The sequence below is a fragment of the Camelus dromedarius genome, chromosome 13 (genome assembly GCF_036321535.1).
Source record: "Camelus dromedarius isolate mCamDro1 chromosome 13, mCamDro1.pat, whole genome shotgun sequence".
NCBI lineage: Eukaryota > Metazoa > Chordata > Mammalia > Artiodactyla > Camelidae > Camelus > Camelus dromedarius.
Window position 1 is genome coordinate 13,014,073 of NC_087448.1, and position 13,589 is coordinate 13,027,661.

The following is a 13,589-nucleotide window of genomic DNA, read 5'->3' on the forward strand; positions in this document are numbered from 1 at the left end:
TCATCTGTAAACAGTGTTTACTGATGGTTTATTCTGTACCAGGCCTGGTTCTAGAGCCCCAGGATTATAGCGGGAAACAAAACAAAGCCCCTACCCTCATGGAGCAGTAACAATGATTAATTCAACATAAATGTTGAAGACAGCTATGGAGAAAAATACAGAAGGGTAAAGTGGCTGGGCGGGGCTAGGGTACAGCTTGCTATTTTAATTGGAGTGGTCAAAGAGGGATTCTCCTCTAGCGTGACATTGAAGTTAAGACCTGAGGGTAAAAACTAAGCAGACGTCTAGGGAAAGGGTGTCTAGGCCCAAGAGAAGTAACATGCCTGGGAAATTCAAGGAAGAGAAAGGAGGAGAGGGAGGCTGGGGCAGAGTGAGCAAGAGGGAGAACAGTAGAAAAGATCTAAGGGTAGGATCTAGGGAACGTGTTTACCAGAATTGTAAGTAGCCCGTACTGTCTGTAACAATATCAACGACAAAGTAAACAGCCATTTTGCAATTCCAACCTCCAATCTCCATACTTTGCAAGTACTCCCCGGAGTTCTCAGCTCAACTGGTGAGTAATGTGTGAAGATCGCTGTAGTTCAAGAATGAAAATCATTCCTAACTCTGACTATCTCTGTAGCTAAGTAAAGTCTAATCCACGCTGGTGTCACTTACCCCGAAATGTTTAAGGCCCCACTTTCCTAGCCACCCCAGTTACTCCTAGCGGGCCAGGTGTAAGCACAGAAGAGCTGCGCCTGCGCAGTGTCGCTTCGAGGCTCTCTCACCCGTGGGCCCGCCCAGCCTCCCAGGGGGCGGGGACAAGTCGGCCCAAGCTCCGGAAGTGGCCGCTGCCTGCCCCATTAACGTGTCGGGGAGCAAGACGCGTCGTAAAAAGTCGCGGTGGAACGTCCCTGCGATCTACTGAGCTGGCGCTTTACGGTGCTGGGCACTGCTGAGCTGGGAGATGTCGGCCGCGGGCTGGGCCGAGCCCTTGGGTCCTCCCAGCAGCTTTGCGAAGCGAGTTCTGGTGACCGGGGGTGCTGGTTTCATGTAGGTAACGGCGCCGCTGGCCCAGTAGTGGCTCCCCAGAAACCCCAACCTTTTCATGCGCCTCCGCTTGCCCTTGGCACCTTGGGATCAGCTTTGGGAGTCTGATTGACATGGGGAGGGTCTTAACGCACGACGATAATAATGCCACCTTCTCCCCCTTTCCTGGCCTGCGAAGACTTGGCTCCTTTGATACTTAGACTTCCTTTAAACGCCTCTCAACCAAAGCAGAAGTGCTGTGGTACAGTCCACCTTTCTACCTGGGCCGAGTGGTACCCGGCACTCTTCTGAGTGCGCCCACTTCGCAGTAAGCTGCTCACCTCTGCCGCAACCCCAGCTCAGCTCCCGTGCCCCCGCGATACGCAGGCCTTGTACGTGTCGGCGCCAAGAAACGGTTTTTGGATTATGATAGGAGTTTCTTTTAGTCAGCTGACTTTTAAAATTCCTCTGCCAGTGCTTTGTACTAGTTGTTTGAAGCCTCTTTCCCTGTCACACCCGCATTTAATCAGCACGTCCTCTCAGTACTTCCAAAGCGACCACTTCTCACCCTTTCAGTCCTAGCCCGTGTTACTGTTTGCTTTTGCCTAGACTGTTACTTGTAGCTTCCTGATTGGTCATACAGCTTCCATTCTTGTTCCCTTAAAGCCTGTCCCTCACTTAGAAGTCAGTGTTTCACTGTAATGGTTCCTGCCAGAATTAGAATAAAATCCAAACCCTACCATATCTAGAAGACTCTCAAGTGCCCAGGCTCTTAACCTGATCTTCTATCATTCTGCGCCTTGCTTTTCTGTGCCTGTCACACTCACCCTCTTGCAATTCCTGGAACACACGAGTCTAGTTCCTCCTATTTTGAAGCATTTGCACTGGCTTCCTCTTTGCTTAGGCTGTTTGCATCACTCAATTCAGATATTTACTCAGACATTCCTCCTCCTGGCTTTACCTGACCATCTTATCTGAAATAGTTCCTGTCCCAACTAACACACTTATCACTACCTGAAATTATATTGTGTATTTGTGTTTACTTGCTTATTGCCTACATCCCCACCCTAGAAGGTAAACCGAATGCGAGCAGAGACTGTGGTTCCCTCAACACCTGGAAGAATGCTCCCCCACCAAACCTGCACCCTTTAGCACATTAGATCACCTCTTCTAATCTGACAGTGACTTGTAGGAGGGTCCCAGGCAAATTTCATTTACTGAGAAGAAGAGCATGGGCATTAAAGGGTGGTCCAGGAAGGGTACATCCTAGAAAATTCTGTGAAAGGGCCGTCAAGTACAAACTCTGAATTTGTTCATAATTTGTTCCTAGGAGCTCGCATGCTGGTGTATGATAAAATCCTAGGGATCATCTCACTGAGAGATGCCTCTGGTTCCACTTCAGGGTCCCCTGAAACCTGGGAGCCCTGTCAGTATTCAACTCAGGAAGGTTTCAGCAGTTATTTGCCTTGAAAACCTAGGTTTCTGGTTTACTACACCACCAAATTCTTGCACCAGGAGCTGGCAGTTGCAGTAGGGTTACTGTGAACATGGACAACTCCTATGCTCTTATCAGCTTACTTTTTACACATTTACACCTACAGTCTCTGAAAAGGCACGTTTTAGTTTCAGTCCATCTGTACTGACTACTACCCGCTATGTTTATGATACTGCTTTACTCCCACACTCAAAGCGTGCATAGATAGCATCATTTGATTAATTATTTTCTTACCCCCAGCACCAGTGAATTCTCTCTTCACCATAGTGTAAAGGGAGTGTAAGATTTTGTATATCAATACTGTTGAGATTATTGAAAACTGTGGGTGTGTGTATATTCAGTGTAGTTATATTATTTCTGTTGCAACAATTTAAAGGATCTTTGAATAATTTACTAATACTGGACAGCTTAGAGTAACATTCACAGTTTAGGGAAAAGGTTTAATTTTCTACTAACAAGATATCCTTTTTTTCTATAGTGCATCACATGTGATTGTCTCTTTAGTAGAAGACTATCCAAACTATATGATCATAAATCTAGACAAGGTGAGTTTTATAAAAATGAGCTCCATGTGCTGGAACTTATTTATATTTATATTAGAATTCTGTCGTGCTGATATTTTAGTTTTTTATTTAGTCATTTTAGCAACTTTGGGACCTATACAGTCATGTGTTCATGCAGTTTTTAATCTTACATAAAGTCTTGAAACTTTTTCACTTATTATGATAGCCCATAACATAAAGGTTTTAAGTGCAGTATTTTACTAAAACAAAATCTTCACTCTAAATTCAACATTTAGTGTAATCTTGTGATTGTTAACCTTTTCTGGAGTTGAGAGACTCTGATTATTTCCTTCTGTCATATGGTTTTACAACTGCCACCTCTTGGAAAATTGCATTTATTTTTAAAAATAAAATGCAGTTATATTAATTTTGAGAATTTTTCTGTATTAATTGGAATATCCCTGGAGATTCTGAAAGCTGTGATTGGTAGTCACTGCACTGTTGACTTTAAACACAACATGCAGTTAGTTATCTTAATTTCATAAAATGTTGTAGTAAAAGTATATAGAAAAAAATAATTAGCACAATATTCAATACCTTGTCATGGCCTATAATGAAAAGGAATATGAAAATGAATGTGTATATATGTATTTATATATATGTATATATGTAAGTATATTTGAATCACTATGCTGTGCACCAGAAATTAACACAACATTGTAAATCAACTATACTTCAATTTAAAAAATATGTAAGTCTTGTTAAAATTTACCTGTCATAATACTGTAGACAGTAATTTTTTTTCTTATCTGTATACCAATTTACTAACAGATAACTCAGGAAAAAGCGTAATGAGTTATACTATGTGTAACATAGGTGTAATTGTATTCAATCACTAATTCCTTTTCAGTAAGGAATAGTAAACCCTTACAGCCACCAGTAGCTGGAGGCAGATCTGGGCAGGAAAGTTTTTTAAAAGAGAGGCTTATAAAAAGCAATTTTTTTATATTTTGAAAAGGTAACAAAATCACATGTTTTTTGTTTGTTACTTTTAAGATAGCAGAAACTTCTAAAAACACTGAGGACAAACACTTTAAAAAGACATGTTCTTGTATTATGATCAGAACATCTATAGTCTTTAAAATAAATTGAAGTTTTATAGGAAAAGCTATTATCACTTTTTGTGTTGTTTCTCCCTCCTTACTTTTTTTAAGCTGGATTACTGTGCAAGCTTGAAGAATCTTGAAACCATTTCTAACAAACAAAACTACAAATTTATACAGGTACAAAAGTGTTCTTATAATTATATGATTATTATACTGTGCCTTTTTAGTCATTCAGATGTTATATCTTTCTGCTTGATAAATTTGTGTAATAAGGGCTTGGAAAGCACAATTATTAAAGACCTTTTAATTTCCAGAAGTACCACGTGCTGTGGAGAATACCACTTGTAGATTGATGTCACACATAAAGCAACATGTGATTTTTGATGCCTTGGTAGATCTATGAGTAGCTGATTGAACTTCCATGGTTTGTGATTTGGGGGACTTCACTAGGCTTCTTAATAAGGCCTTGTTGGGATTTAAATGAAAGAGACTGGTATAAAGCAGGGTGTGTTACTCAAGCCAGCCAACAGCCAAAACGTCCACCAGACAGTCCCTGATAGTTTTTTCCCATGAAGGTGGGTTGATTGGCCCTGGAAGGGTGATTCTTACTAGCTTCTCTTGGAAGAGTCCAAAATATAAACCAGGGAACCAGGTCATTAATTCACAAAGGGAAATTTTAATGTCAAATAAAGCTATTTATCTAATGATTTGTGTGTTTTTTTAAAAAGTGATTTTATAAACTCTTCTTTTAACCACAAATCTTAAAGAATCTACTGAGCAAACATTTCATAATTCTGTTCTCCTTTATGAAAGTGTTTTTCAGTCACTGAAGAATTGTTGAGAATACCTATTTAGAACTAAGTGTATATAACATCAAAAGTACTCATAAATTTGCTTAGCCATGGTGAAATACATTTTTCAAAATGTCATTCCAGTTGTTAACATTTACTTTAAATATATTTCAATCATGGCTATCTCAAACTTTGAAAAAAATAAATTAAAAATTTTCTTGGTTACATAGTCACCTTAGGTTGGCAAGAATGTTAAAAAAAAAAGCTACCATAATTCTTAGTATTGCTCAATAAAATGTTGTTTAGACATTTATTTACAAAAACTTATTTTAAATTGAATATTTTATATCCTAGGATGCTGGAGAAATACATCATTACTACATTTGACCCCTTGAATTTTCAAGATAACTCTCTTTGAAACCAGGATGGTCACTGTGAATGAGAGTGTTCAGTGAAACAATTTTTTCGTGTTTGCTTTTTTATGCAGGGTGACATATGTGATTCTCACTTTGTGAAACTGCTTTTTGAAACTGAGAAAATTGACATAGTACTACATTTTGCTGCACAAACGCATGTAGGTAAGCATTGTTTTATGTTACAGTTTTGATGGGCAAATTTTTTTTCCAGTAGCTAACTAGCCAAAATTAAAATCTAATGATGGAGTTGAACAAATAGGTATTTAAATATATGCCTTTGCAAGAACGTACACCATGCTTTACCAGAAAAGCCCATGGTCATTCTGTCATCGAGATACTTGGTGCTTTTCAGATCGCCTATATTAGTGTATGTTGAAATGTAACCTTGAGTGCTGTCTTAAAACTGACTTCAACCAAATCCAGAATAGTGATTACTTCTGGGGAGATGGGCCTTCAACTGTATTTTTATGTTGTTTTTTTTTAAGGTGGGTGGTAGATACACAGTTGGACATTATATTATTGTCTGTACTGTTTTGTCCTGAGATATTGTGTAATAATTTGTCTAAAATTTTATATTGTGAAATATAATATGCATTAAAAAGAATTTAGGAGTAGGGCTAAATGATTAATGATATTGCAAATAGCCATGTAGCTATCATCTAAACAAAAGATAGAGTGTTGCTGAATAGCAGTAGTATTACTACTGCCTTATTAACTGATTTTGTTATAATTTCCCTTGGTTTTTGCTATAGTTTTACTGTATATGTATTTATCTTTAAACAGTATAAGTTAGTTTTGCCTGTTTCTAAATTTTATAATAATGTATATATAAAATAACAAGTAGGTTTTTTGATCTTGCTTTTTCATCCTTGTAGATTCTTCCTTGCAGTTTGGTGTAAGTGTAATTTCATTTTCAGGGACGTACAATATCCCATTCCAAGTATACAGCACCACTCTTGGGTTTGTTTTACTCTTGATGGACTTTTGGGTTGTTTGCACTTTGGGGCAATTTTGAGCAGTACTACCATAAGCATTCTTACACATGTATCTTGGTACACATTTCTTTCAATATGTAATGGGAATCATAAGATCTGCACACACTTCAACATTGAGATAATGTCCAACTATTTTACAAAGCAGTTGTACCAATTTCCTGTCCTCCAGGAGACCCCCTGTTCCTCCAGATCTCACCAACGCTTCGTTTTGTCAGTCTTCTCCATTTTTATCAATCTGAATAGTGTGTAGAGAGTGGTATCTCACTGTGATTTTAATTTATATTTCCCTGATTACTAAGGCTGTCTACGTTTTATCTGTTTATTGATAATTTCAATTTCTTCTTTTGTGGAATGCTGTTGAAATCTTTTGTCCATTTTTAAATTAGCTTGTTTATCTTTTTCTCATTGATTTGAAGAAGTTTGTTTATGTGTGTACATACATATATACACATATACATACATATATATATACTGGATACTAGTCCTTTGTTATGTGTATTACAAATGTCTTCTCCCACTCTGTGGCTTATCTTTTCATGTTTTTGTTAGCCTGTTTTGATGAACAAATATTCTTAAATAAATTCTTAATGAATTTGTATGCCTTTTATGTTGTGATTAATGCTTTTTGGGTCTTAAGAAATTCTTGTCCCAGGATCATGAAGATATTCTCCTACATTATCTTTGAAAAACTTCATACTTTTGTCTTTCACATTTAGATTTGTAATCCATCTGAAATTGATTTTTATATGAAGTATTAGAATCCAGTTTCATTTTTTTCTATCTGAATACCAGTTGGACCTCTACTGCTTATGGGAAAGTTTATCAGTTCCCACTGCCCTCTCAGGTATCAAGTATCTTTGTATGAGTACCTGTTTCTCAACTCTTTATTTGTCCATTTGTGTATGCCTGTGCTGATTACACAGTATATTGACTGATACAGTACTTTCATATCTTGTAGAGCAAATCCTTATGCTTGGTTAATGATACGGCAGTTCTCCTTCCAGCAATTTATGGGATACTCACCAATATTTCTGTTGTCAATCTTTTGTGATTTTTTTTGATGTTTTCCCTGATTATTAATAAGATTAAAAACCTTTGCATCTGTTTATTGGGTTATCCTCCCCCTTTTCTTGTTGATATATCTTCTTTAGAAAGTTTCTGTTTAAGTATCTACCATTTTCTAGTGGATTGTCAGTGTTTTCCCTGCAGATTTTTATAAGACCTTTATATATTCTGAATTCAAGCCTTTTGCCACTACCTTTTTTCAATCTGTGGTTTGCCTTTTCACTTTCTTAATGATATCTTTTGATCAATTGAAATTCTTCATTTGAGTGTAGTTCAATTTATCAACCTTTTCCTTTAGTAAGGTTACTCCTCTTTGTGTTCTGTGTTAGAACTCTTCCTACCTCCAAGGTCATGGAGATATTCTCTTATATTCTTTTCATAAAAGTTATTGTTTTGCCTTTTACATTCAGATTTTTTTCCCCGCATATCAATATCAGTTTGACCCAACACCGTTTATTGAAAAGACTCAGCCTTTCCCCGTTGCCACCTTTGTTGGAGATCAGGTTCCCATGTGTGCTTGGCTCTCTTTCTGGGCTCCTGTTCTGTTCTATTGGTCTTTGTCCATCCTTATGCTGTTACCACACAAATTACTATAACTTTATAATAATTCTTGATACCCACAAAGCAAACCCTCCTACCTTTTTGTGGTTCCAAAAAATTATCTACAACTTTGTTGATCTTTTCTATTATAGGCTTGTTTTCTACGTAATGAACTTCTGCTCTTACCTGTACTATTGTTTCTGCTTTGTTAGGCTTATTTTCTATTGTTTTTTCCTACCTTTTTGTGGTATTATTTAGCTTATTAATTTTAGCTTTTCTCTAATGATGCATTTTAGGCTATAAATTTATTTCTAAATATTAAATACTGCTGTATCTGAATCCCATGTTTTCATGTGTACTAATTTAATTATCTTTTATTTTTAAGATTTGATTTCTTTTTCAATCCATGGAGTTACTTAGAAGTTTGTATCTCAACTTGCAAAAATGTATAGATTTTCTTGTTACCTTTTCATTACTGACTTATAGCTTAATTGTAGTATTGGTTAGATAACACACTACATTGATTTCAGTTCTTTGTGCTACAACTTACTTTTTGGCAATATAGGGTCACTTTCTGTAAATATTCCATGTGTATTGAGAAGAATGTGTCATCTGCAAACATTAAGTGCATTGTTCTTTGTAGATGCATTAGATTAAGTTCATAATCCTGTTCTTTAAATTTCCTGTATGTTTCTGGTGAAATGAATCTTTCAACCTTATGAAGTTATCTTTCTTCCTTGGTGATGGTACCACCTTGAAGTCCATTTTGTTTGACATTAATATAGCTGTATCACCTTTCTTTTTGTTATTATTTCATGATGATGTCTTTTTCTATCCATTTATTTCCAGCCTTTCTCTGGCTATGGTTTAGCTGTGTGTCTTATAAACAACTTGTGTGTGGATTTTGGTTTAATTTTCACTCTGAGCATCCTTGGTAATTGACTTGAATGTTTAGATCATTGATATATTTGGATTTATTTTTACGATCTCATTATGTGCTTTCTATTTTTCTCACCTGTCTGCTTCTTTGCTTGTTTCTTTTAAAATTATTTTTCAGAACATTCTTTCTTGCCTTCCTTTTTAGAAATTCTTACTTGCGTTTTTAAGAGCTTGACTGAAGGAATTTTATTCTATTTTTCTTCCTCTGCTGGTTCAGAAGTTATATATTCTGTTTGTATTCCTTAAGTGGTTACCCTGGAAATTACCATATGCATAATTAACTTATCAAAGTCTAAAGTCCATCAAAACCTTTGCCCTCTTCCCAAATAATACAAGGGCCTCAGACACTTTACCTTCACTTATCTATTCCCAACTGTTTTTAGCCAGGTTTTGAAGTCTATCTTGTTTTGTTTTTTCAATTCCACTAGAAATCATTTTTTGTACTTTATATAGTCAGTATTCATTTGTATGTGGGGTTTGCAAAATGATGACATTTTAACTATGTCATACATTCTTCATTTATGAACTGGAATACCTATAAAACTAAATTTTTCTTTTAAGTTATTGGGTTACCTGAAATTTAATTGATACAGAAAGGACAGGTAAAATGCTTGATTCTTTTTGTTTACTTACAGGTTTTATTATAATGAGTTAGTTTCCTAGCATCCTCCTTTTTCCCTCTTTTTTTTTTTAGTATTGTAAATTCTTCAATTTTTACACATTTAATTTTTGTTAATTCATTGTAGTTATTATTCTTATTTTTGTTATCTCTGTCTTTTGTCTTTTCCACTGTGTTCTCCTCTTCCCCCTGCAGATAACTGTATATGCTTTTATTTATGATTTATTTTTTCTTTTTATTAAAAAAATGTAACCTACTCCCCTTCTTGGAGAAATGGTAGCCTGCTGTATATATTTTACTCCATCTTGCTTTTTTTATATAATGGTGTATCTAGGAGATCATTACACAGCAGAATGGATGCCTTCTTTATTTCTTTCTATTTTCATAGTACTTCATTGTGTGGATGTACTGTGGTTGAGTTTATTTTCTTTTTTGCCATTTTAAAAATAGTGCTGCAGTAGACTGCTTTGTGCCTGTGTCTTTTTGTATATTTATCAGTTGATGTTGGGGAGAGATTCCCAGAAGTAGGATTACAGGATATATGACCTCCTAGGGCTGCCATGACAAAATTCCACAGACTGTGTGGCTTAAACAACAGAATTTTGTTTCTCACAGTTCTGGATGCTGTAAGTCCAAGATCAAGGTGCTGGCAGGTTTGGTTTATGCTGAGGTCTCTTCTCAGCTTGCAGAGCACCTTCATCAGTGTCTTTACATGGTCTCCCCTCTGTACATCCCTGGTTCTTCTTTTTGTGTCCAGATATCCTCTGTTTGTAAGGACACCAGTCGCTGGGCCCCCCCTGAAAACCTCGTTTTAGGTTTATCACCCTTTTGAAGATCCCGTCTCTAAGTACAGTCACTTTGTGAGGTATTGAGGGTGAGGGCTCCTCCATGAGTGGAGGGGACAATTGAGTCCCATAACACTGGGTTAAAGGCCAAATGCGTGTATAATTTGCCTAGATATTGCCAGATTTCCCTCATTAGGAATTGTAAACTTTTTTTTTTTGCATTCTCACTCCCAGCATATAAGTGTGTTTTTACCTATAACCCAACCAACAAATTGTGTTGTCAAATTTTAAAATTTTTGCCCATCTAATAGGTAAAAAACAGTATCTGTGAGTTTTTAATTTGGATTTTCCTTGCTATAATTGAGGTTGAGTATCTCAAGCTTAAGGACTATTTGTATTTCTTTGTCTTAAGTCTTTGTTTATGTCTCCTACCCATTTACTACAGGGTCATTCCTTTTTACTTTTTATGACTTCTTTCTAGATTGAAGACATTAACCCTTTGTCTCTGAAAACTTCAGATATTTTCCCCTGTTTGTCCTTTGTCCATTTACTTTGTTTATAGATTTTTTTAAACCATGCAAGACTTTTTAATGTTGTCAGATTTATCAGCTTCTTTCCTTTTGCTTCTGGATCATAAGTCGTAGTTAGGAAAGTTTTTCCTGTTCCCAGATTATAGAGAATCAATTCATTAAAGTGAATTTGTTTTAAAATAATTCATCCAGCATTTTTTTTTTTGTCATATTCTGCAATCACATGTCAATCTGAAAAGCCTAGCCCTCTGTTAGCAGAAACTGGAAGTTTCAACATTTTTTAAATTTAAGAGCATTTTGAAGTTAGCTGTATCATTCCTTTTTTTGTCATTTTCTTTTTAGAATGAAAAAAAATTTCCTGTAAATATAGCACTGGTATTTTTCTAGGTTCTAAAAATTGACATGTACTATGTAATTTGGGCTTAAAGAAGTCGTAAATAGCAGTGCATTTTTATGTTATTTTTAACACTTGCAGTTGTGGTGAATGAAGAAAAGTAAATAGAGCTCTCCTTAAACCTGAGTCTACTGTTTGGTATTTGCTTTGTCCCTTGGATGGAATCATTCTAGCTTTTTCTTCTTTTTTAGATCTTTCCTTTGTCCATGCCTTTGAGTTTACATATGTTAATGTTTACGGCACTCACGTTTTGGTGAGTGCTGCTCATGAAGCCAGAGTGGAGAAATTTATTTACGTCAGCACAGATGAGGTATACGGAGGCAGTCTTGATAAGGTAAGCTTAGAAAATGTCCATTTCATCTCCTTACCCTCTTCCATGATACAAGCCTGTCTTACTAAAACCTACTCTGGACTTTTTTATTCTCTAATATACACACTTACGGGACTCTCCAAAATGTTATTCCACTGTGTCTTCTGTTCAAATCAAATAATGTGACCCCAAATGGGGAACAACAGCCTTGTCTTGGTGCAGACTTATATGTAATTTGACTGACAGTGTTATGTGAGAGCAGCAGGTCTCACCCAGCTCCCATCATGCGCGGCGTTCCCACGGGTCATAGCACGTGCTGGGCTGCAGCACACTCCCGCCTCCCTTCTCCTCCACTCAGGACAGCAAGTTGCAGTGTCAGGGAGCGACTTCTTTTTGAATCATTTGTAAATATTGCACTTTTTATGCATAGCAATGACTCCATTCTCCAGTCTGTATTTTTCAAAGTCAGCACCTCATTTTGTCCTGTTTTATTTTTTAAATATATCTATTTACCAAAACACATGCATAGTGGAAAAAAGCCCACGTAGTCTGAAAAGAGTTACAATGAGAAAAAGCAGACCCTGGCCACTTCTCCTCAATTCCTAATCCTACTTCTGAGAAACAATCCTTTGCAACTCTCTTTGCAGTTTTTTCAGGTAAGCTTCTTCCTTCTTGTACTCTTGTCACCCTACATCACCTCTGACACAGTAACCAGAATGATTTTTGAAATATAAGTCAGATTATGATATTACTCTGACCAAAACTGGTCAGTGTTTTGACAGTGGCCTTCAAGGTTCCACATGTTCTGGCCTCTAGCTTTCCAACCTTGTATCCCATTTCTCTTCCCTCACACCAGCCTCCCTGTAGTTCCACTGGACACAGTTCTGACTCAGGGCCTTTGCACCTGCTGTTCTTTCTGCCTGCCTTATAGGGTTGTTGTGAACCTTAAAGAAGTTACTACATGTGAAGTGCTTAGAAAAATGCCAGGCACATAGTTGGGTTTCAATAAATGTTTTTTAAATGTAGCGATTAACATTTCAAATTTGTAATATATATTCCTTGATTTTTCTACTTAGAAAGTATGCATAATACTTATTTTTTTAACATACTTTTTCAAAATTAGGAATTTGATGAATCTTCCCCTAAACAACCAACCAATCCTTATGCGTCGTCTAAGGCAGCTGCTGAGTGTTTTGTACAGTCTTACTGGGAACGATACAAGGTAAGAGCTGACCTCAGAACCTCTTGAATCCCTTTTCTTTGAATGTAGGTGTTAAAACTCCCAGTTAGCATCAGCAACATTTCATTTTCAGAACAGAAGACACAGACTGAGAAAAGTTATATATTAAGGAATTTTAAAAACTGATTTCCTATATTGTGCGGACAAAGCTGGACCTACTTCTTTTTATCCCGTGCATCATTTAAAGGAGCAATTTATATATGTGTATTTTTCTACTTCAGGAATAGGTAGAGCATTACAGCTAGAGTGAAAGCCCTGTTGGAATGCCCTGGGTCCCAGGAGCCTTCTTAATGGAGACAGAGGGTGGGCAGATTCCCCACCTGCCGCTGCTGCTCTTGGCTCTGTGTCAGTGAGAGGTAGCCTGGCCCCGGTGGCTGTCAGTGTCCCTGGGGAAGCCTTTCCCACTATGAATCTTGAGCTCCAACTCTTGTATTTGGCTTCCCACTGATCTTCCAGTGTGATTAGGGACTGGGTCAGAAAGGCAAGCCAAGGAATTACTTAAGGTTCTCTGGCCTTTTGTGTTCCGGTAGCTTTGGCCCTTTCCCTCCATGGTAGCTCTTCTCATTTGTAGGGGTTGATACAACAGAGAAAGACAACTTGAAGTTTGACATCTAAGGTGGTCTCTGAAATAATCAGGTGGAAATGATCTTAATTCCCTGATGTCAAACCTACAAACCTGCCTCCATCTATATTCATCCATCCCTAGTCCCAGTAAGGAAACTAGTCCTCTTCTTCCTCTTGGAACCTCTGCCTTTATCTGAATCCTATCCTGTCCTGTCTCTGCAGGAACCTTACATTAGAAAAAAAATCCCTTCATTTCTGCCCTTAAGGTGTATAGAATTATTTAGCCAAA

The 13,589-nt window shown here is 37.0% G+C and overlaps 1 protein-coding gene across 3 annotated transcripts in view; it reads left to right on the plus strand.

Moving 5' to 3' along the window:
• The first annotated feature begins 852 nt into the window (after window positions 1–852).
• LOC105089211 (dTDP-D-glucose 4,6-dehydratase) overlaps window positions 853–13,589 on the plus strand; it is an 89,597-nt gene continuing 76,860 nt past the window's right edge. For 2 of the 3 annotated variants that reach the window (XM_031466201.2, XM_010980226.3), the window contains exons 1-6: window positions 853–1,032; window positions 2,982–3,048; window positions 4,221–4,289; window positions 5,391–5,481; window positions 11,378–11,520; window positions 12,620–12,718. In XM_031466201.2, the coding sequence (XP_031322061.1) occupies window positions 947–1,032; window positions 2,982–3,048; window positions 4,221–4,289; window positions 5,391–5,481; window positions 11,378–11,520; window positions 12,620–12,718 (555 nt within the window). In that variant the 5' untranslated portion in view covers window positions 853–946. The remainder of the gene's footprint in view (window positions 1,033–2,981; window positions 3,049–4,220; window positions 4,290–5,390; window positions 5,482–11,377; window positions 11,521–12,619; window positions 12,719–13,589) is intronic. The other variant, XM_031466203.2, reaches the window with a different exon arrangement.